At 39.5% G+C, this 24,044-nt stretch overlaps 1 protein-coding gene across 1 annotated transcript in view; it reads right to left on the bottom strand.

Moving 5' to 3' along the window:
• Window positions 1-24,044, bottom strand: part of LOC124595828 (dihydrolipoyllysine-residue acetyltransferase component of pyruvate dehydrogenase complex, mitochondrial) — a 76,551-nt gene that overhangs the window by 39,780 nt on the left and 12,727 nt on the right. The window contains exons 4-5 of the mRNA XM_047134726.1: window positions 16,634-16,894; window positions 10,216-10,389 (exon numbers count right to left, since the gene is read on the bottom strand). Coding sequence (XP_046990682.1) covers window positions 10,216-10,389; window positions 16,634-16,894 — 435 coding nt within the window. The remainder of the gene's footprint in view (window positions 1-10,215; window positions 10,390-16,633; window positions 16,895-24,044) is intronic.

Here is a 24,044-nt window from a genome sequence, read left to right as displayed (position 1 = left end):
TTGGCGACACTCCAGGAGTAAAGACGGTCAAGAGAACGCTGAAGACAGTGCTCCAGGAAACATGTACGCTGCGCGCTGCAATACATGGTAAAATTGTCCACGAAAAGGGAGCCTGATACATCAGCTGGGAGGCAATCCATTATTGGATTGATCGCTATGGCGAAGAGAGCGACGCTCAAAACTGCTGTGGCACCCCATTCTCCTGGCGAAAGGTGTCTGACAGGACAGAACCCACATGTACCCTGAACTGTCGATCCATTAAAAAGGAACGAATAAAAAGAGGGAGGCAACCGCGAAGGCCCCATGTATGCATGGTGCGGAGAATGCCCGCCCTCCAACAGGTGTCGTAAGCCTTCTCCAAATCAAAGAACACAGCCGCGGTCGGGTGCTTCCGCAAGAAGTTATTCATAATGAAGGTCGACAAGGTAACCAGATGGTCAACAGCAGAGTGGCGCCTACGAAATCCAGATTGTACATTGGTAAGTAGGCATCGAGATTCGAGCAGCGAAACCAAACGAGAGTTAACCATTCGCTCCATCACCGAATATAAAAATGACATGATATGTATATTCTTCCGTGTTTGCTGTTGTATCACTCAAGTTTCGTAGTTTATTAGGCAGACAGAATTTAAATGAGATAGCAGCAAACACGAAACAATACATGGCAAAATGTTTATATTCGTATTATTCTTACGGTGAAGAGAATACTGTATGTGATTCACAATACATAAAAGTTCCTATTAGCAACCATCCCTTCTCACAGGTAGGAAAAAATTCAGAACGTAGAGTTGGCCCTATTGACAAACATCCCAAACAGTCTTGCCAGTCGCATTTTCGTAGTACATTGAAATGCTGCTACATTTGAAAATGAACAATACGGGATTTGTATTTACTTCGTTGGATAATGTATGAAAATGCAGTGGTCGAAACTCGGGGCGGAGAAAAAAGCTCATCTTCCACCTTTTTTAAAAATTTATTTACTGACGCCGAGGTTTTGGCGCCAGTATTTATCTTTGTGCCTGCAAAGCATGCCTGTGTAGCGCTACATATATTCGACGGCAGAACTTAGTTGTAGCGGCACCTACCAACATTTTTCAGAACTTCCGCTTACTTTGCACTCGATTCTAAGCCGCAGGCGGTTTTTTGGATAACAAAAACCGGAAAAAAAGTGCGGCTTAGATTCGAGTAAATACGGTAAGTACGTCATGGATTCACATGTGCCCAAACATGCGAATCGCGGATATTGAAACAGCATTCACAAGTAAACAAAGCCTCGTCAGTACATGGGATCTCGACGGGGAAATAAGGGGTGCAGGGCAGTCTGTTGTAAAACCCATTGTGCGGAACACACACATTGGGGAAAAACTTCAGGTGCTAAAGCTGCCACACACTGAAGATGGAAAGGATGAAGCTGTTCGTCATGTAAGACATTCCATACAATGCTACGTCTGATGCCAAGGACGTGTACAATGCGTCATGTACTTGTAGATGGAGTGTCTTCAACATGTCCCAGAATCTCTTCTTCCATTTCAGGAGTTCACACTATTTGATTCCGGCCTGTATCATGGAAAATGCCTGTTTCGCATGGCAGGTAATGCAGATGTCCAGACATTTGGTGTTGTGGAATCTGTCTGTTGGGAAAGCACTGTCAATAGTCTCTAACTCCAGCATGTCCATTTACATTCAAAGACCTATATACCAGATGCATGTCAGCCATTTCAGCACAAGTAAGCCATTCTATGCTCACTGTTTTTGTCACAAGGCAGTACTGATGGCGACAATCTGTGTGTGTACAAGGAAGTCACTGTTGTTACAAGTGGTGGTGATTGTGAATGAAATGATGTGTTTCCAAGCAGATCTATGAGCCAACTATCTGTACACAGAGCCGTTTTGAATGTCCGTACACATTCCCAGTCAGTACCACTGACATCAGCTTACATCAGCATCACTGACTAAACATTCCCTAACATTACAAATTGACTTCAAAGACCATATGTTTATTATTGCAATTTTGATGTTCTCTACCTCCTCTGTTAATTTGAACAAATATTTCTAGAACACACTGTATATTTCAAATGATGTTTTGATAGTAGTTAAAAGTTATTTGTGCCTTCTTTTTTTGAAAAAATTAATGATGCATTTTGTTTCATTGCTATTTTTGTTTTTGTGTATTTGACTATTACTGTGATTTTGAGGATATTATTTTAGATTTTAGTATCTCCCCACCCAAAATCCAGTTTTCCATGGCTGTACAATGTTTATCATCAAAAATTTGTACAATTCAATGTTCAGATCTATATTTTAGTGTTGTCAGTCGCCATTTTGAAATCATGTTTGTGTAACATCTTGGGCTCAATATAAGATCATTGTTCAAAGCTGACAGGTGGTACCTAATTGAAAGTACACTTACCAGATTTGCTTCCTTAGGAAGAGTGATCACGATGTTAAAGTTTATGGTTACTTAGCTTTTTAATGTCTTGGAATAGCCTCTGCAAACAGTTAAATATTTATATATGCTTACATTTTATTACGAAAAGATTAATAATTCTAAAGGCAAAGAATTCTTGAAATTTCGCTTGGTTGAATTATCTTTGCCCTCACCAATGTAAATATCTAAAGTCTCATACCAGATTCAGCAAATGATTGTAGTGGGAATCTAAAAATATTTTATCTGTCCATTCAGAACTAGTGAACATTTTCTTCATTGTTATTTTATCAATGTTGGATCCTGTGAACTCCACAGCTATTAGTAAACATGGGTGAATAATGGATCAAGCCACAAACTCATTTAAAAAAGCTTTTATTTTAGAGCCGTAACTGGTTTCAGGCATTCATGTCCATCTGTTAATGGCTTATGTTTCCAGTAACATTAATGTATTCAACAGCAGTATGTTGTTAGCTCCAGCACTGCACAATAATACTTTAATATCTAGTGCCAAATTATGAGGTTTTAATGGTAAAAACACACTGCTACACCTGCATTTATTTATATACTTGCAAACTGGCCCAGCTTCGCATGGGTAGCATTAAAAATCTATGGCCACATGACTTGACTGGCATAGCATATTTTGTTCACATGCCACAAATAAAACTATTCAGACAACAATGTTAAGTAAGTGAATATTTTCATTTAAGTAGTGTTTATAACAAATGTAAATATCGTATGCAAATCTTGTGTGTGTGTGTGTGTGTGTGTGTGTGTGTGTGTGTGTGTGTGTGAGAGAGAGAGAGAGAGAGAGAGAGAGAGAGAGAGAGAGAGGGGCCACAAATAAAAACACATACGATGTACAATGTTTATATCATGTTATGGCACATTTATTGTGACGCTTAGTATGCACTGTGATGCATTGCTGAGACTCATTGCCACAATTCTTTGTCATGGACTCTTTATGGCAGATTACTTCATTGTACCATGCAAAGAATGGTGCCCACATCTGGGTTTGATTCATGGAAAGCTGAAAGTTCAGTCATCTCCTGCACTGCTGAAAGAACATACTGCATGTAAACGGAGAAAAATTGATGAAGTGGTTTTTTTAGATAGGGTTTTACTTGAAGCATAAAAATAAAAAGCACATGTTTTGGATTCACACTTTTTCGCTATCCAGTTGTTCTCAAACTATTGCAGGGAATCTACTGATTAAAAATATTTGATTACTTCAAATTGTGAGGTGGTTATCTTTTCATTATCGGTTGGTTGGTTTGGGGAAGGAGACCAGACAGCATGGTCATCAGTCTCATCGGATTAGGGAAGGATGGGGAAGGAAGTCGGCCGTGCCCTTTCAGAGGAACCATCCCGGCATTTGCCTGGAGTGATTTAGGGAAATCACGGCAAACCTAAATCAGGATGGCCGGACACGGGATTGAACCGTCGTCCTTCCGAATGCGAGTCCAGTGTCTAACCACTGCGCCACCTCGCTCAGTTTCATTATCGGTCACATTTATTAGACTACTTGAAACTTGAGTAACTCACTGCCCACTGTTGGAAGGATGTGCACAGAACTAAGAGTGCGATTGCAAATGTGAGGGAAGCAGAAACTGGCTATCTGAAATTACTGTCTTACTTTAAAACGTGTTGCCAGTGAAGATTCATTTACCAGTCTTCCACATAATTTGGAAGGGTCCAAACAAATAATATCTTTTGTCTGATGACACAGAGAATCACGTTTGTTATGTTGTTGTTGTGGTCTTCAGTCCAGAGACTGGTTTGATGCAGCTCTCCATGCTACTCTGTCCTGTGCAAACTTCCTCATCTCCCAGTACCTACTGCAACCTACATCCTTCTGAATCTGCTTAGTGTTATTAATCTCCTGGTCTGCCTCTACAATTTTTACCCTCCACACTGCCTTCCAATACTAAATTGGTGCTCCCTCGATGCCTCAGAATATGCCTTACCAACCGATCCCTTCTTCTAGTCAAGTTGTGCCACAAATTCCTCTTCTCACCAATTCTATTCAATACCTCCTCATTAGTTATGTGATCTGACCATCTAATCTTCAGCGTTCTTCTGTAGTGCCACATTTTGAAACTTCTATTCTCTTCTTGTCTAAACTATTTATCGTCCATGTTTCACTTCCATACATGGCTACACCCCATACAAATACTTTCAGAAACGACTTCCTGACGCTAAATCTATACTCGATGTTAACAAATTTCTCTTCTTCAGAAACGCTTTCCTTGCCATTGCCAGTCTACATTTTATATCCTCTCGACTTCGACCATCATCAGTTATGTTTGTATCTATATGTAATACAAGGAAATCAGAAAGCTGGACTTTCGAGTCATATGCTGCACTGCTATAAAACACAATTTATACAAACAAATCAAAGCTGCAACCCATGGTTTGTTTCATTTTATTCATAATGAATTGAAAACCACATGTTTTGGATTCACATGTTATCTTTACTAAGCAGTTGCTTTGAAATGATTGCAAACACTTGGATGTCACTTAGGTGACTTGCATGTCACTAAGCAGTTATTCAACTAGGGAAAGGAGAGCTACAGTGTAACATGGAATCTGAGCCATGTTTTGTTTCTGGTGAATCTCTATACGATTGAGAGGTGAATGCGAGGTTAAAAGGCAGAGTGAAAAAGTGGTCCAGGTGGCATGTGACCCTACAACTTTTTGGTTTCTAGCCAGATGTTTTACTGCCACGCCACCAGACCAGACACAAACTGTGTCATGCTTTCTGCTCTCTCAAGTAAGTATTCCTCACTCAAATTATGGTGGCTGCTCACTAGGTGGCAATGGCATTGCTGTCACAACTAAATTGTAATTCATCACAATTCAGGCAATTTGTGCAAAATATTTATAAATTGTACAAGAAACCTGCTTCATGAATCAATGTATCCATTGGTCAAAACTGGATCAAAATCCCTGCAGCAGTTCCCGAGATTAGTCTGCACATACAGATGGACGCAAGGAAGGATTGAGGGGTGCGGTGGGGGTGGGGGGTGCGGAGAGAGAGAGAGAGAGAGAGAGAGAGAGAGAGAGAGAGAGAGAAAGAAAAAGTTTTATATATATATATATACTGGGTGGTCGAAAAGTCAGTACAAATTTGAAAACTGAATAATCATGGAATAATGTAGATAGAGAGGTACAAATTGACACACATGCTTGGAATGACAGGGGGTTTTTTAGAACCAAAAAAATACAAAAGTTCAAAAAGTGTCTGACAGATGGCGCTTCATCTGATCGGAATAGCAATAATTAGCATAACAAAGTAAGACAATGCAAAGATGATGATCTTTACAGGAAATGCTCAATATTTCCACAATCATTCCTCAACAATAGCTGTAGTTGAGGAATAATGTTGTGAACAGCACTGTAAAGCATGTACGGAGTTATGGTGAGGCATTGGCGTAGGAAGTGTCTTTCAGCATCCCTAGAGACGTCGGTTGATCACGATACACTTGCGACTTCAGATAACCCCAAAGCCAATAATTGCACGGACTGCAGTCTGGGGACCTGGGAGGCCAAGCATGACGAAAGCGGCGGCTGAGCACACGATCATCACCAAATTATGTGCGCAAGGGATCTTTCACGCGTCTAGCAATATGGGGTGGAGCGCCATCCTGCATAAACATCGTACGTTTCAGCAGGTGTTTATCATACAGGCTGGTGATGATGTGATTCTGTAACATATCGGCGCGCCTCTCACCCGTCACAGTAGCAGTTACAAAACCAGAATCACACATTTTCTCGAAGAAAAAAAGGCCCGATAATGGTAAATGTGGTAAACCCAACCCATACCGTGACTTTCTCGTCGTGCAATGGAGTTTCTACAACAGTTTTAGGATTTTCGGTAGCCCACATTCTGCAGTTGTGGGCGTTGACAGACCCTCGGAGCGTGAAATGAGCTTCGTCGGTCCACAACACGTTACTCAACCAATCGTCATCTTCCACCATCTTTTGAAACACCAACACCGTAAATGCCCTCCACTGCACTAAATCGCCAGGTAACAATTCATGATGCCAATGGATTCTGTATGGATAGCGTCAGAGGGTACGCGTAAGTGCCAACCAAACAGTAGTGTATGGAATGCCGGTGCGACATGCGACTGCATGAGCGCTGACTTCCCTGTGCATAGACGAACCCGCTACAGTCTCCATTTCTTCCTGAATGGTCTCAGCAGCATTACGCCTTGTGCTCGGTCGGCCACTATGGGGTCTATCGTCTAAACAACCTGTGGCTTCGAACTTCGAAATCTTTCTCGCCACAGCTGCATTTGTCAACGGACCTTTACCCATTCGAATCCCCTTCCTATGGCGATGGGATCATAATGCTGAACTAACACATTCCCCATTCTGATAATACAGCTTCACTAAAAGGGCCTTTTCAGGTAATGTCAAATTGCTGCGACTGCTGGTGCATCTGATTCTCTCTCTCATTACAGCTCCTTTTATACAAGATTGTCATGCGCAGTCACTGACGTTTTGCTGTCCAGCGCCATCTGTCGAACATTTTGTGAACTTAGTTTTATTTTTTGTTCTAATAAAACCCCAAGTCATTCCAAGCATGTGTGTCAATTTTTACCTCTCTATCTACAATATTCCATGGTTTATTAAGTTTTCAAATTTATACTGACTTTTTGATCACCCGGTATATATATGTTCCAGTGGAAGGCACTTTGTCTTGCCATGGTCCCGATACCCTTCCACGACAATTTACATGATGTTGCAATGAAAGCAGAACACACAATTTAGTAAACTGCTGTTGCAAGTAGAACACACTTCAAAACCCTCATCATCTCAGGCTGGGCTTCATAGAAGTGCTTTACAATTAATGTTTTTATTCACAAAGCAAAGAGCACCCACTAAGCAAAACTATCATTGATTTCTTATTAAGCAAAGATATAATCTAAGTAAAGAAAATATGGTGAAAGTGCAAAGCGTTTAAAAAAAGCAAGCAAGCTTTTACTCTAAGAATGAACTTATTTAGTTTACATGACTTTTTTTAACGCCTGGTAGCAGACAATGATCAAGATTGTATACTATAATATAAATGTGTCGATGAAAAAAAAAAAAAAAAGCACACACACAAAAGTTTGGAAATATGCAAGCTTTTGGAGCCAGTGCCGCCTCCTTATGGCAGAACCGTTGGCGGGAAAGGAGAGGGATGAAGGCAAAGGACCCGCAAAGTTTCTGAAATGGGGAAAGTTACGGATAAATCGCCAAGAATCTATCACCAGATGGTAAGTCTCCCTGACCCGGGGTTGTGGGCAACTTTTCCATTACTTTCCCTATGTGATAAACCTCGTTAGCCCTATTCCTTCATCCCTCTTCCTTTTTCTTGACCCTTCTGCTAGAAGAAGCCACAGGCTCTGAAAGCTTGACATTACCATAACTTATGTGTGTTTGCTCCTGCACCCACTCAGGGAGTAGATTTTTTATCTATCCAATTACATTTGCAAAAATTGATTATCTTCATTGATACAGTAGATTGACTACTATGCAGATTTAATTAATTTCATACTGACATCACAAACTGGTTATTTCAAATATAAATATATGAAAGCTATAAATAGAACAAGTTTTATGAGATGCTAAAAATTGAAAACATTTGTTATTGGGATATTCTGAGTGACTATTCGATGTACTGATTTAGGTCTCTACTTTTCTTTTATAGTAGTTATGAGCCTATGTGGTATAGGTGTTTTTATATTGTGGCGAGGATGTTCTTGTTTACATTTCTTACTGTTGGGGTCCATATTATACCTAATTTGTGTGAACAGCTCAAGGAAATTATGTACACTTACTACCTGGTTCCAGTTGCTCATCTGAAACTTACTACTTCTAGGAGATCCATTTTCTTTCCTTTGTTGGTGGTATGTAGTATCTGTAAGTATCTTCATTCTTGGAAACAGTGTCCCTGTTTGTGTCCTTGGGAAAAGATTTGCAACCTGATATGAGATTGTGCCTAGGAAAGGAATGCATGCAAATATTTTCTTTGCTGCTGGAGATTGTTTATTTACAAAAGGTGATTTTTATACCTATAATTTTACTATGAAGATGGTCATTTACTTGTGACATATCCGTTATTATTAGCTATGGTTTTGATAATATTAGTTTCAGTTCTCTTTGGCATATGCACTAAGGGAAGGGATTTTGTACAGTTTAAAATGGATCTGAAATAAGCCATTCTGTGCTCTGTAGGATGGCATCAAGAATTATTTATGACTACATCTGTGGTGGTGGGTTTCCTATGAATTTCAAACGCATGTTCTGATTCCACTTTTATATTCTAAGGTCAAAGAAACTGATATGCAACTGTCTGATGTTCAACAGGCAATATGATATTGGAGTGCATATTACTCATGGGATTTGCAAATGCTTCAATTTCATCTACTGTATTATTGAACAGCATTATTAGGTCATCAACATACTTTTTTGTAATAAATCAGTTTATATTTTAAATGCGTAATGGCACTGAAAAATTTGTTTTCCAAATGGTTAACATAAATGTCAGCTGAAGATGGGCATATATGCCTGAAACTAGTTATGCCTCTAAACCAAAAGCATTTTTGGCTGGCTGCATTATTATCCAACATTTTCTTCATTATTTAGCCCCATAACATGAAATGCCGAGTTATTTAGTTTTTTATTCTGACAGAAACTTAAAATCCCGTGTGTACTTGGTCAACTTAAGGAAAGACCTTGCTTATATCCGTTTCAGCACTGATAGTCACTTGTTCGGCCACTAGAGAGCGTCTGGCACTACATTTTTAGCCTGGCTGTCATGTTTTGTTGAGGTGGTTGCTACTAGGTATCATCTTTACTGTGTGCAGCTTTGGAGATTTGACCACTAAATGCGTGCTTTCAGACTTTCTCCTATATTGTTGTTTAGGAAATGTTTTCAAAAAGGGATTAATAAAGTGATCCTGTGTTTTGACACTGAATTTCGCAGCTCAGAAAGTGAACAAGAATGTGATGTTACAGTGCTCGCCAGTGGTACGAGATAAATACATCTACTGTGCTCCAGTCAGCTCCTCTAATATTTATGTTCACAGGAAACAATTGTGAAATGCATGGTTAGATTTCATGTCTACACAGAAACTAACAAATGACTTCAAGTTTCAAGATGTTTCAGATAACGTGTAATTTTTGAAATTTTTTAACTCATTATACTGAGCTTTAAAATGGCTCTAAGCACTGTGGGATACTGAGCTTTAAAAGCCGCCTTTATATATCTATATGAATGTCATTCATTACAGGATGTTTTTCACTAATGAAAAAAATGATTTGTTCGAAATAATTGGAAAAAATCATTGCAGGGTTAATGTTTTTACAGAAGGATACTTAATAGAAAGTTATCCAAAAGATATCGCACGAAAGCTGTGAACTGTCAAAAAAAGTGTTTTGATAATGTCCTCAATAATATCCACTAGATGCTTCAGAAAATCATAATACCTTCTGCAATAGTTACAACATTGTGCTGAGAGAGTGAAAGCATATTACGCATTTTTCCACAACAGAGCAGGCACTGTGATTATTTCAATGGGGACCATATTGGCACAAAACTAAAGAAAGCATTTGATAATGTAAAATGGTACAAGATGTTCAAAATTCTGAGTAAAATAGGAATAAGCTCTTATGAAAGATTGGTAACACACACACACACACACACACACACACACACACACACACACACACACAGACAGAGAGAGAGAGAGAGAGAGAGAGAGAGAGAGAGAGAGAGAGGCAGGCAGACAGACTCACCTGTTTAGACAACAGCAATCTCTTTGCTATGACAGATCTCATATTGGAGACTGCGATATCTGTGTAAGCCGCTCCAGGTGCACCGGATGGAACATGAGCTGCTGCTGCAGCACCTGCCGGCATAGCAGCAATATCCTGTGCCTTAATGGAGCCATACAAACCACTCCCTTGACCCTGTAACACATTATAATGCAGAAATCGTCAACAAGTATTTCCCAGAATGCCAATATACAATGCAACAGCGTGACTACAGTGAAATTCAGGTGCCTAATGATATACTACAATAGCATAAAATCTACTGCATCTCTTAAAAATAAGTCGAAAATATTCACCTGTGCCATTGTGCCGAGTGTAAGAAGAAGTTAACTACAACCATAGTACAACTATATATTCGTGGAATGATGCCATATCTGTTTACGTAGAATGCGCAACTAACACTGAAGCAGAGAATCTGATGTTATTTGTGTATTATCAGTCACAGCTCTCAATAACCTGAGGGTTGTGGACAAAATATTTTACTAAGAATTGATGTTAGTGGCTTCAAATTGACAGGCTCACTCTTTCAATGGCTGCCACCATTTCATATCACTTTTTTTACACTGTCTTGATGGCGAGACAGCAGCAGTGTTCTGCTGTAGTTAAAAGTATGAATATAGTGTTGTGGCAATGAAATCAGAAACATGATTTTCCTTGGTCTAACATTAACTTTTAATTCATATGACTCCTTATTGTGGGGCATCACCACACCACAAAACTTAAATCTCGGCAAGAAACTGCAAATGTATCAAAGAAGACTACACAGTAACATGATATTTGGATACGCGTTTTGCCAAAATTAGTAGTTTCCTAATCTATTTCAGGCCTTCATATTATTAGTCACAGACACAAAATTTTGCAGTTGCCAACTAAAACTAAATGTTTTAGATTAATCACTAAAATTTTTAATGGTACCACAAATACTTTTTAATGCAAGATGAAGCTTTGTAGCCCAATACAGTGCCAAGTTGGAGTTTTGTATACGGCAGATATCCAACTCAAGAGACAGTACACAATTCCATAGAAACCTTTTGCTCAATATGGAGTGGTGAAAGAGCTCTGCATCATACAGACTCAAGCTGATTGGCCAGATCTGTTAACATTCAGTGAGGTTATAAATCCAGACAATTAGACACACATTGTTTTGAGGTGGAGTTCACGATTGAATAATGTAGTAATGTAGGACTTTGAATAATTTCTGTGAATTATCAAATGAGCTTCAAGTATGTTTTTTCTCTTCTATAAGCGTTTGTGGCACAAGACAAACTATTCAAGAGATGAAGGTATGACTAGATTGAATTTTTGCAAATGATGTGGTGTTACATCTATTTTTGTGTGTAAAAATGAGATGTGGTAATGTCTATCCTATGATCTGAATGAATTCTGAAATACATACAGCATAAATGACAGCAATCAACAATCATATGCACAATTATTAATTTGGGATGGCAAAAATGGTCAGGAACTAAGGAACTTTGACAAAGAGTTAAAGTTTACAGAAGGCTACGTGTACATTGTTGGGAAAGAAGTAAAGGTATGTAGAATTTTCAGTTCATAATGAAACATACGGGCAGAAGGAGAATAGTGATCACTTTTTATAATAGGGAAATAAACAGATCCACTATAAAACTGACAGAGGGGCTACTAAAAACAAACACCTTAACAAGGGTATCACTACTGGTCATATATCAAGTGATGGGAAATGTGCTTAAGGATAAGAAAGATGTAAAATATGAATTTATGAAATATCAGTACAAGAGACAACAAAAAGAAAGATTGAAAGAACAATTCAAATTCAAAGAAAATTAAAGGTAAGGTCAGTCATTGAGGTGTGGTGGCGTACTAGATACAAATAACAAAATTAACTGTGTTTCAATAATGAAATATACACTCAATGTTGTCCATCTATGACATTTGTGATGCTAATTTCAACATGTCTCAGAGTAAAGGTTTCTTTTAGATAACTGGTTAAAATTTCAGGAGTGTAATGCGGTTTTGTTTACAACGATGATGATACGGAGGGAAGAGAGAGAAATCTGCTGTTGACAGCCTACTCTTCTTGTACAGCAGTAAAGGGACCATCAAGTTTAACATCCTCAACTGATGGATGGGTCACTACTGACTATATCACAGACCCTTATTTCATTAGAGACTGCAGAGAGTTTTAGAATTTTACAGATAGCATTGGCACTATTATGATCAGAAATTTTACGCAACCACGTCTCTTTCTATTGCTGCATAAATACAATCACTAGAAACATTTTCACCACCACAATTCACACAGCCTACTTCTGAGTAGAGCCCATGAACAATTATAAATGTTGGCTGCAGAGGCAGGTTCCATAATACGATTTTCTGTGGTGACTATTTGATCTTGGCTTTAAATCAAAGCTTACGTTTTACCACTGCACATTTAAATATTTGCTATGAATATAGGAATGCTTGTAAAAAATTAATAAAAGACTAACAGTTAACCTCCACTAAAAAGAAAATTCTCTGGCCTTTACTTTCACACTTATAACGAATAGCTTCATAGTTTCACACATTTATAAAAGAATTATTATCTGATTAATATTCATTAAAAAGTCACATAAGTCTGCAATAAATAAATACAAGATTACCATCATTAAGAAGTTTGGGATGATCTGTCCTAAGAAAAGGTTTCCTTCTCTTACAGTTTTCAGTTAATCACACAATGAAGTTTACGTTCCCTGCTACTACAATCAAATTTTTATTGCAGAATGTCCAACAGAGAGATTGTATTCATTTTCATTGATGCAGCAGTTTCTTAAGTATGACAACTGAGAAGTTAATGACAGTCAGCATCCCAACCAATGTTTTCTTTTCAAGTGTCAACATGAAAAGAGACAAGATTTAACATACATCAACTAGTTGGGTAAAGATGTGAATGGGAACCAGCCTTTTTTTCCAAAGGAATCCTCCAGGCATTTTTCTTAATATAGATAAACAATGGAAAATCAGTATCTGGATGGGGGTTTGCACATCACTACTCTTGAATCCAAGTCCACTGCCTTACTGACTGTGCCACCTTGCTCTATCTCTAACAAGAGGTGAAGGAAATAAGTATTTAAGAAATTCAAAAGCACCCAGGCCCTACTCCAAACTGTATGATAGAATCTGCACTTTTCTGTTTCCTTCCATGCCCCTTCCCCCCCACCTGTCACTTTCTTTTGTAGCTATTAATGTTGTTAAGAAGATGAAAACTCATTCATTTGTTGCACAGCAGAGGATGATTAATGTTAAAAAGTTTTCATTTATTTTTATACAATCTGCATGGCAATCTGGTCAGACTGTCATTGAAATATGATAAAGGGAATGTACAAGGTAACTTGAAAAAATTTATTTATTTAAGATGTAGTTGGCCAATTGTGTTTTATTACAAATTCGGAACTTGGGATTTCTTTTTCCCTGCCAGCTGACATTACTTTCATCCCTGTCAAAGCTTTGTGAAAAAGGCCAAGTTGAACTTTGGTATGGATTCGATTGAACTATGTATTCTTCAATATTATGAGAAGGAAAGTTGCTACTCACACACATGACTGCAATCTCAGGCAACTGAAACCACACTGCAAGAAGCAGCACCAGTGCATAATGGGAGTGGCGACTGGGTGGGGGTAAGGAGGCTAGGGTGGGGAGGGGGAGGGATAGTACGGTGGGAGTGGCGGACAGTGAAGTGCTGCAGGTTAGACGGAGCATGGTGGAAGGCAGGGGGGTGAGGGAGGTAGCGGAAAAGGACTGGGTGTTGTGGTGGAATGACAGCTGTGTAGTGCTGGAATGGGAACAGGGAAGGGACTGGATGGGTGAGGAAAGTGACTAACGAAGGTTGAGGCCAGGACGGTTACAGGAACGTAGGGTGTATTGCAGGGAAAGTTCCCAGGTGCGCAGTTCAGAAAAGCTTGTGTTGGTGGGAAGATTCCATATGGAATAGGCTGTGAAGCAGTGACTGAAATATTTGGCAGAATGTTCCGCAACAGGGTGGTCCACTTGTTTCTTGGCCATTCATGCAGACAGACAGCTTGTTGGTTGTCATGCCTACATACAAAGCAGCACAGTGGTTGCAGCTTAGCTTTTAGACCACCTGACTGGTTTCACAGGTTTTTGTTGTGCCTATCTGCGACTCAGCATCTCTGCTATATGGTGACTAGCAACTTTCCTTCTCATAATATTGTCACATCCCATTCTGGATTTTCCATTGATTCATCTTTACACTCTTCCCTATAGCTACCAACTCAAGCATGTTTTATGAGGGATAAACATCAAAATTTAACAATCACCTCAACAAAATAAAGCCATGTAATTAAATTTTTTAGTTTGTTTGCAGATACATGTATACAGTCCTGGAACACACAAACTGCTACATCACTGTACCAAAGCAAGCCACTGCAGGAGCCTAAATAAAATGATGCAGCCCACTAATGAATTTGAGATCTGTTTGCTTTTCTACTCTAGTTTCACACTACAGTACTGCGGTGGAGGAATTCGTACACTACCCCTCATAAATCTGAGCATGGAATGGTGTTTGTGTGGTGCAGTGAGACCTCTGGCAATAGCCAATATTCCAGCAAATTTTGTGCCAGCCTGAGAGTATACATATAGCATTGAAATATTCTGGCAATAGTGACCAATGCTTCTGATAGAACAGGATGCTAATTGTCAATACCGCAAATTTTAATTGTACCATAGGTGACCGCATAAAGCCAATAAACCATAATGATGGCAATGGAAAATTTTACACCATGAAGCACCAGTTCAATATTTACCAAACTTTGTGAATATGTCCATCATGTAACAAGTATTGAGTGATTAAACTTTAATTCCATTAAAAATTGATGTCCTTCACTGTGAGGGGCATGACAGGAGATGTGAAATGTGCTCCGGGCCCCAAATGTGAACTTTTTTTTTTTTATTATTTAAATTTTAAAAAGAGGCTGTCTTTTTTGGAGGTCTGTCTCGTTTCTGCTGAAGAGACAACAGCCTAACGCCATGCTGGAATAGTCCGAATCATTGACTGCAAAACCATCCTGACAAATCACACCAGAGGATCATCTCACAAGACTGAGGGCTCTCTGACCTTCAGATGCAAAATTGCTCTCTTCTGTTCTGGGTCATTGCCAGAGCAGATGTTAAATGGCTTAGTTCTCTTTACCTTTGCACTTTCCTTCTCCTCCAAGATGGGCCTGAGGCTACTTAAGTTATCATCTCTTGTCCCTTTGGCAATCCTCCCCATGTAATCCATATGTGAAAATAAACCAATACATTTCTTTTTTCTCAACATGATTATCTTATGTTAATCTGAAGCTCACACCACTTTACAATTCTGACTACATCCCAGCCCACCAGCAACTGTGCAGTATTCTGGTCATAAAGGGTATGACAACAGGGTTTATCCATGTTGCCGCATACTGGCAAACACTCAGCCACCCTTCAACATTTAGGTTGTCATATCCAATAACTCATACCACGTTTCCAGGAGTTGGGATATATGGGTCTTGATAACTGCTGCTAGCTTTGTAGAGGACCTGACCTGTCAGATGTAATGGGGTCACTCTGACTGCCACAAGCAGAAATGAGACTCACTCCCGGACCCGGCCAATGATGCCAAATGCTTATTTCATTTTTACCACAGAATGCTAGTCTATATCCCAACTGACTAACTCTGCACCACACCGGTCTATTTTGTTTGGCGTGGTGTCAGCAGTTAAAAAACACGTGGCAACTAAATCTCACAATCCAGCTTCCAATAATTGTTCCTGACAGTTTGTGGTGATTCTGCCTGTAACCTCAGTCAGAATTTCAGCTTTTATCTGGTTATCTGTCAGGGCCCCTTGAACACTCATATCTTCTCACGTTGTAGCCCTGCTGTAAGGATCTGTGCACACTTTTCTTGCCACACTTTTCCTCAGTCGATCTTGTCAGCAGTCATTCTGCAGTCAATTGTCTGTGCGAACTGTTGGTATGATGTTCCCATGTCCCTCGTGCCAATGATTCAACCATTTTCGAAGTCCAAAAGATTGTAATAATTTGCATGTAAATATTCTCTGGACATGCTGTGTTGCAATATCCATGCAAAAAGTTACAGTAACATTAAACACACCCAAAAGCCACAATGTTCTCTCAACATTCAGTTGCAGGAATGGCTCTTTTTCTGTACTGAAAATATGCTCATGTGAGGATGAAATTTTAATCGACATATCCCTTAGGAATGGAAATACTGGAGTATCACCTTAGTGGTGTTTGGTCAAGGTATTCATTGTGTATTTTCCATTCCCATCAGTAGTACACTACATATGGTCTATGAGTAATAAAAACATGAAGTGTCATGATGAAGCAGAAATTAAAAAGAAACTAACAATCAACTCACAGTCAGTTGAACACCTTTTTCTGTTGCAATTCTCCTCGCCAAGGGGCTAGCATAGACCCTCTCTCCTGCTTGTGGTGCTTGGGCAGGTGGTGCCACAGGCTGTGGTGGCGGCGCTGCTGCTGCTGATGGTGGTGGTGGTGGTGGTGGTGGAGCAGCTGCTTCTGGGGATGGAGCAGCTGGTTTTGGTGCTGGTGCACCGGTATCCACAAAATCTTTAAAAGCTGCCACATCTGCCTCATTTGCCACTATTATGCAGACAAGCTAAGGCATAGAAACAAATTCACATCATGTAGTACATCAATTAAAAAACTGCTTTTTCCTATAAAAGTAAAAAGTCTAAATATTCTATAACAGAAAACAAAGAGCACAACTGAAGAAACATCTCTAATGACATAGCATTACGTATGTGATAGAAACAATTTTACACCTACGTTGTGAACAATATAGCAATTACCAAAGTTTTCCAACACTAATATTTCTGTACAACTTCAATGAATAACTGAACAGAAGTACTTCAAATATCTGATGTCGGGGTTTACAAAGGCATTCCATAGATTTCTGCAGGCAATCTTGTATGTATTCCTGGGAGATCTATCAAAAATTTCACTGTATGTTATTGACATAAAATACTCTGGGTAGGACAAGGGAGGGGGAGGGGGAGGGGGGGGGAGGAGGAGGAGGAGAACTTCCTCCCCCCCCCTCCTACCTCTGTGTTCCCCTGCTTCTTGCCCCAAGTCTTTAACACAACTGTAGAAAGTCAGAAAGTCTACCCAGAACATCCCTTTAGAAGTTAACTCCCAGTACTACTGATGAAAATACTTAAAACAGAAAATACTCCTAACTTTTGGAACTATATTTCCCTTCATTAGAGGGGAAAGGATGATTGATTTGTCAAGATAGAAAAAAAGGTGAAAGTCACTCAACAGGATGTTGAAAGAACCCAAGTTGCTGCGCAAAGAAAGGGAGACAAAAGTAAATGAAAAGACACCAGAAAAAGGAAGAGGTATAAGTACATCAGATCAAAAATGACAGAAGAAAGGAAAATAAAAATTATAAAGTATAATGCAGCTAAAGACTACAAAGAAATAGTGCTAGGAACAAAAATAAAATGGGGTGGGGGAAGAGGGTAGTTAAAGTAAAAATAGAAGAGTAGATAAAATCCTGCACTTGCAAGAAACAGCTGTTACTGGTACACAACTGTTTCATTTATTCTTCATGTATAGTGAAATTCTATGTCTTAACAAGTATTATGAGATGTTTTCTCAGTCAATTATTTATATTGCCATGAGCAAAATGCTATGTATGTCTACAAAGAGCGTAATACAAATGTAATGCGTTACCCACTGCCATTACTTTTGATGTCACACAATGTTACTTACACAACGACGAAATGGTTCACTAACACAGCTAACTTCTATGCAGTACTTGACTCTTACATGAGTTGAGTTAGAAGTCCACTTTTAAAACAAAGCCATGACTGTTATTTACACTCAGATTTCACACACTGAGACAGCAATTCAATCTGACTCAGGTTCACGATTGTTAATTACTATCTAATAGTAAAGAAAATTTATTATAAAACAAGAAACTAATAGATAAGCTTACTCTCGACACCTTAGATGCAACAGGGCCACAGGCATGCCACTAAAGATTTCTACACCATATGATCATTCACCGATTGCGTGGTAAACATCTTTGCTTCCACCTGATAGGAAATATTCACAAGTTACAATTGGAAAAGCTTAGCCACTACAGCGAATGACACCACATTGTTGCCCGTGGGCTGAGGTTTGAGTACGCACCAGCTCCCCACCACTTATAGCAACAAGCGGCGGCCATCGCTCTGACGTAATATGTCGGGCAGCTGTCCGGCAACATTTATGACCTACACACATGCATTTTGTACTAACTAGAGTACACCGGAAGATTAGTTTCCTTCATAAAACACTCACTATATCCCCACTTGGCAAAGAATTATTGAAATGTAAAGTTAAAACATAAAATCTGTTATCAAATAAACAGTTATGCACTTTCCTAATGGTTAAAGTCCAATATTAGACTGCTCAGAGCTCACATGAAACCATTCAGCACAATCCACCATACCAATCCTAGCATGCAAGCTAAACCTAATAGCTTTCTTTGGATAAAGGAAAATATTTCTAGTTTCTCACACGACCTGACTCTGTTGCATGATTGAAGAAGCAGAACCATAATGGACATAGTTCTGAGTAAACACAAGCCTACCAGCCCCATTACAAATTTCAGTTAACCCTTCCTGGCAGATTTGGCTCTCTTATCTGTCACGGTAGCAGGAGTTATTAACAGAGGTCTACATTTTATAGCAAGGGCGCCCGCTAAATTAGGGCAAGAATTGCCATTAGCATCCTTACATCACAAAACTTAATTGAAGTTAATTATGTGCTTTGTTTATTTAACGATAACATAAAACTACTGAGTATTACAATCTGATATTGATTCTACCACTGTGCCAACGAGCCAGGTACATTTTCAAATGTGTTTCAGCTGTGTGCGTATTGTTTCATCACGAAGACACCGGACAAGCAGCTCACACTCCAGAAGTATGCCTGCCACCACCATGACACTGGATCCTGCTGATTACGGCACATACCACTGGTATTGTGCCACAGAAACCATGCCGAGCCTCACTTAGCTGCCCCATCCAGTACTTTTACATAACACAGTTAGAAAACTTTGGAATACAGCCACAACCTACCCTTCGCACATCAAAATAGCTTATTGATTTTACCAAACACAGTTATACGTGTCCTCAAAAATTACATAAAAAACCACTTCAAGCTACTTTTTATGCTTTACAATGTCTACTTGCAGTTTTCAGACTTCAAGGTAAGTTCACCTCTGGAAAATCAACTGCCACCACGTGCAAGAATATCCAGTGCAGCAAACAATTCATAAGATATCGCAGGTAAGTTGAATACATTACCGCAAAGGCCATCAATGATGACTTGCAGTAATAAAGAGTACAGGCACAAAGAAACAAAACATGTATCGATTTAAGATCATAAATGAATACACCACCCCTCCTCTGCCGAGCGCTGTTGGCAAGCGGGGTGCACTCGGCCCTTGTGAGGCAAACTGAGGAGCTACTTGATTGAGAAGTAGAGGCTCTGGTCTCATAAAACTGACGTACGGCTAGGAGGGCAGTGTGCTGATCACATGCCCCTCCATATCTGCATTCAGTGACACCTGTGGGCTGAGGATGACACGGCAGCTGGTCGGTATCGTTCGGCCTTCCAAGGCCTGTTTGGATGGAGTTTAGTTTAGTTTAGTTTAGTTTAGTTTAGCTTAGCTTAGCTTAGCTTATAAGCAGAAATACATGATGGCAGAGATATCAAGAGAAAAGTTATAGCAGAAGGCCCTGCTCCAGTTATTACTGAAAAATATACGTGAAAATGTTTATTGTCTTCAGCGTAAGGTTTTTGAGCTCTGTCTGCATGTCTCTGTATTTTATTATGTATTTATGTATTTTATCTGATAGTTTACCCCCTCTCTCCGAGCTTGCCTCCCAACTTTGAAGTGTATTTTTATTTTTATTATATCAGATATAAAAATGTTGTGTGCAATTAGAGGGTGCTCAAACTGAGCTGTGGGGAAATAGCACATATAGATACTTCACATTATTGTAACTTTGTTCATTTGAAAATAGCAGTTTAGGGAAACATCCCAAAAGCTAGAACATTCCTCCTTATCTAAATACTGTAAATTTATTTGCTTTCACTGAGACATGCATGCAGTACACTTTACACAAAATATACTTTTGGTGCTGAATCCAAGCACAATGTGGGCGCCATAATGCATGTTACTTCAATAATTAAGGTACAGTAGCAATCCCCAGTGAAATGGGAGATAGCTAAAGATTAGCCCATGAGAACCACTAGAAATTACCTGCACAAAAATACATTCAGAATCATTGTCTTGGCGATGCCACAAGCTCTGTCACGTACGCCACAATACGGCACACCGACTTGCGAAGAACTTGCTTAGTGGCCATTCTACTGTGACTTTAGGCAAACAGAAACGCTGAAACACATAATCTATCGATTGACGTGAAACTTATACACCTATTGATTTCTGCGGTAGATCGAGTAAGCTTTGATTGATTCTGATGACATGTTTGCTTATGCTACTGATGGGGCACGGTGCATATGCATCTGTTCTCCTGGAATTGCCAGTCGGCACCCACTACCGCATGCTGCTGCAGTTAATTTTTTTGACCCTCTCACTTTCTTTGCTTACCCCATTGCCAAGCTGTCAGGCTTATTCTGAATTACTTTCTTCTGTAAATGAGGATCTAGCTGGATTGATCGGGACTAATCTCTCCAACAGTACCAAGACTAATGCATTCTTTTCCAGCCATATTATACCGAGGTATCGCTCCTCTCTTTTTGCAGTGATCCATCTCGCTTACTCAAGTCTTGCCATAAGGCATCAACAGTGTCCTAATAAAAGAAATGCCTTACAAAGACATCGAGTGCTTCGCATTTCAGTAATGCATGCCTAACCTCAAGGGATAGGAATACAACTTCATTGCTTGTTGGTTGTCATGAAATTGTGTTCCTTCATCAGTAAGTTTACTACCGTACAAATTGCTGAATGGCACACTCAAAATTATTCCAAATGAGTTGCCATTTCAAATGTTACATCTCTACATGTAGTTCTACTAGTCAATGGCTTCTTTGCATGGATTTGGTATACATATGGCTACTGTAAACTCCGCGAGCCACCAATACAGGTTGTACTACATTCCCATTCAGACGGTGAATACCGTGGATAATGTCAGATGAGTCGCACTACTTCACAGAAATGGCCCTCCCAATAAGTTAAGATATAGTGTTTCATGTAACTGACTACTCAAACTTTATGCAAATATGTTAAAAACACTTTATGGAAAAGTAGTTTTCCAATACCAGGAGTAAAAACAAACTATCTATTTGTAATTAAAATGCTTGATACCTGGTTCAATCAATTACCAATTATATCTCTTACAGGCTCATCCTGTATTTGTTCCTATCACTTACTGTTAGTTTACCCCTGTTTATTGTGAGTCACTTGAGCCTCCATTGAGGCTATTCTCGCCTGCGAGTGTTGCAGTCACTGGAGCTCGACACGCTCCCATTCGGCCAGCCGGCCCACTAATCATCTCGACTCCAGGTCCGCATTATGGTGCCCAGGTGACAATGCACTTCAGCTCAGCTGCAGCCCAGCTGGTCGTTGCCACTGCACCCACCGCCTAGGCTCCATGTACACGGTCAACTACCGGCTGTTGCAGTGACTCTGATGACTTCGCAAAGTGTGCAGAAAAAGACATTATATTACCAGATACATCCAATTATGAAGGACTCAAGTGACACCAATGGATAATGAAACAGTAAAGTACAAACACGAACTCTGTACCCTCTGCCCTAATTGCATATTTCATGACCAATTTTTTAAAATGAGAAGTTAAGCCTCCATTAATTTTAAGACCCCTTTTTAAGTAAAAAACATTAAATGTTCATTGCCTTCCAGGTACATCAAAAGAAAAACACTGCTTTGAAGTGGCCATTAAGAGTGATCAGTATCAGCAATTGTAATGACCACAGACCCATAACCAGCTCTCTTGGAAAGGGGAAGGAATCTTACATGGTAACGGGTAATAATGGTAAAAATTTTTTACTGTATTCTTCTCCAATAATTTTAACTTGGCCTCAGGCATTGCTGTGAGCAGTTATGTAAACTACTCTGCAGTACTTCTGACTGGCTCCCACACTATTACGTTTTGCTAGGGACGCCGTCATGGTACTGCTGAGAGACTCGCCAGCTTTCTGCCACAAACCACCAATGGGACAACTGGGTGCCATCACGTGAGGTTCGCAAGAGGGTTGGCGAGGTAACGGCCAGAACAGTGCATGTCTCTCTTGCCTGCCAGCTTTCTTACCCTCTGGACGTATCCACAAATCCTTCCTATTGAGGGTGAAATGCTCTTTCCATACCACATGTGGTTCACTCTGTGGCCGTAGCCAGTTTTCTTGAATATTGTATCCCTTAGTGGTGGGTCTTGGGAATAAAACCCATTATTTCCCTGAATCCTGACATTTCTCATTTTATGTGTAGGAAAAACACTCCAGATGCCCACCTGATACCATCCTGACATGCGCAGTTCTTACATACAAGATCTATGGAGGAAGGGCTATGCTAATGGAGGCTAAGTCCAGGGCAGGAGGAGAAGATACTGTATGTAGGAGAGTAATTCCAATCTCTAAATTGCACTTTACAGAAATTATGATTCCATATCAAGTTAAAGTTTTTTCTGGAAGCAAACATATTATTTAACTGTGTTACTTATATTGTACGAAAAGTTAAAACACAATACTGATAAAATAAATTCTTGTGGTGGTAAGTAGTTGCCTTCAATAAATATGACGACTCTTTAATTTTTGTACAGCTAACTATGAAAAGTTTTGTATGTTAATTATCATAATTAAGAATAGTTTTTTTAACAGACTTTTTTGGGTTGGATTAAATTACAACAACCATGTCTTGTGCAGGAAGCTCCGGTTGCAAGGATTCTCCAATGTGATGTACAAGGTCTAGCAGGCCTAAAACAGACGGAGTTACTGACACATAAGGAAATCAATGGCTGGTAAAATTTTAACATAGTTTGCCGATTTGCTCCCCAAGCAGTGTTTTCAAGGAGGTGCAGGGCACTTAGTTTTGAACTGCTGCACATGGTGAAGCAGCAGTCCTAAAAAGCTAAATTCTTCTACTAGTTCTGACAGATTGAATTCAGAGTATGGGTGGGCAGACTGAATGCTGTTGAGGTGCACGCCCCTGAATTTCGTAGGTGAAAAACTATATCCATGATTCTGGGAGCATGTCCATGTCTTCTCAATTGTCACTTGATTATATTCTTCTGATCATATTCTGTCTAATCAAATTTTGTTAAATGTCATCAGGATACTTTGTTTGCTTTAAGCACTGAGGTGGTGAAGCATTTGTTGTGTATGCTACCTGGATCTGGGAGATATCTTTATACTGTGCTAGGGCACTGTTTCAATCCCAGTCTGTGAAAGGGCTTTATTGGTTCCTGTCAGGTGTTAAAAAACAGAATGTACTTTGTTAAATTTCGATATGAAGTAAAACTAGACAAAATTTTTTTGAAGCTGATACTTTGGCATGGTATACCATGAGTAAGTCTACTTGTGTAAAAAGGACTGATTTGAAGTCCTCCTCGGTCTGAAACTCCAGGTATTCCAGCTAGGAAAGAACGTCCATTGTGTCAAAAGTTGTCTGTTGCATGTGCATTCACTGAAACAATGCACTGTTCCCAAGAAACCCCCTTCTGTTCCATAAAGCTCCTCAAATGTTTCTGTTGGTCTCAGCTATTTTAGTT

The sequence above is a fragment of the Schistocerca americana genome, chromosome 2 (assembly GCF_021461395.2).
Source record: "Schistocerca americana isolate TAMUIC-IGC-003095 chromosome 2, iqSchAmer2.1, whole genome shotgun sequence".
Taxonomy (NCBI): domain Eukaryota; kingdom Metazoa; phylum Arthropoda; class Insecta; order Orthoptera; family Acrididae; genus Schistocerca; species Schistocerca americana.
This window is presented reverse-complemented; position numbering and strand designations above follow the sequence as displayed.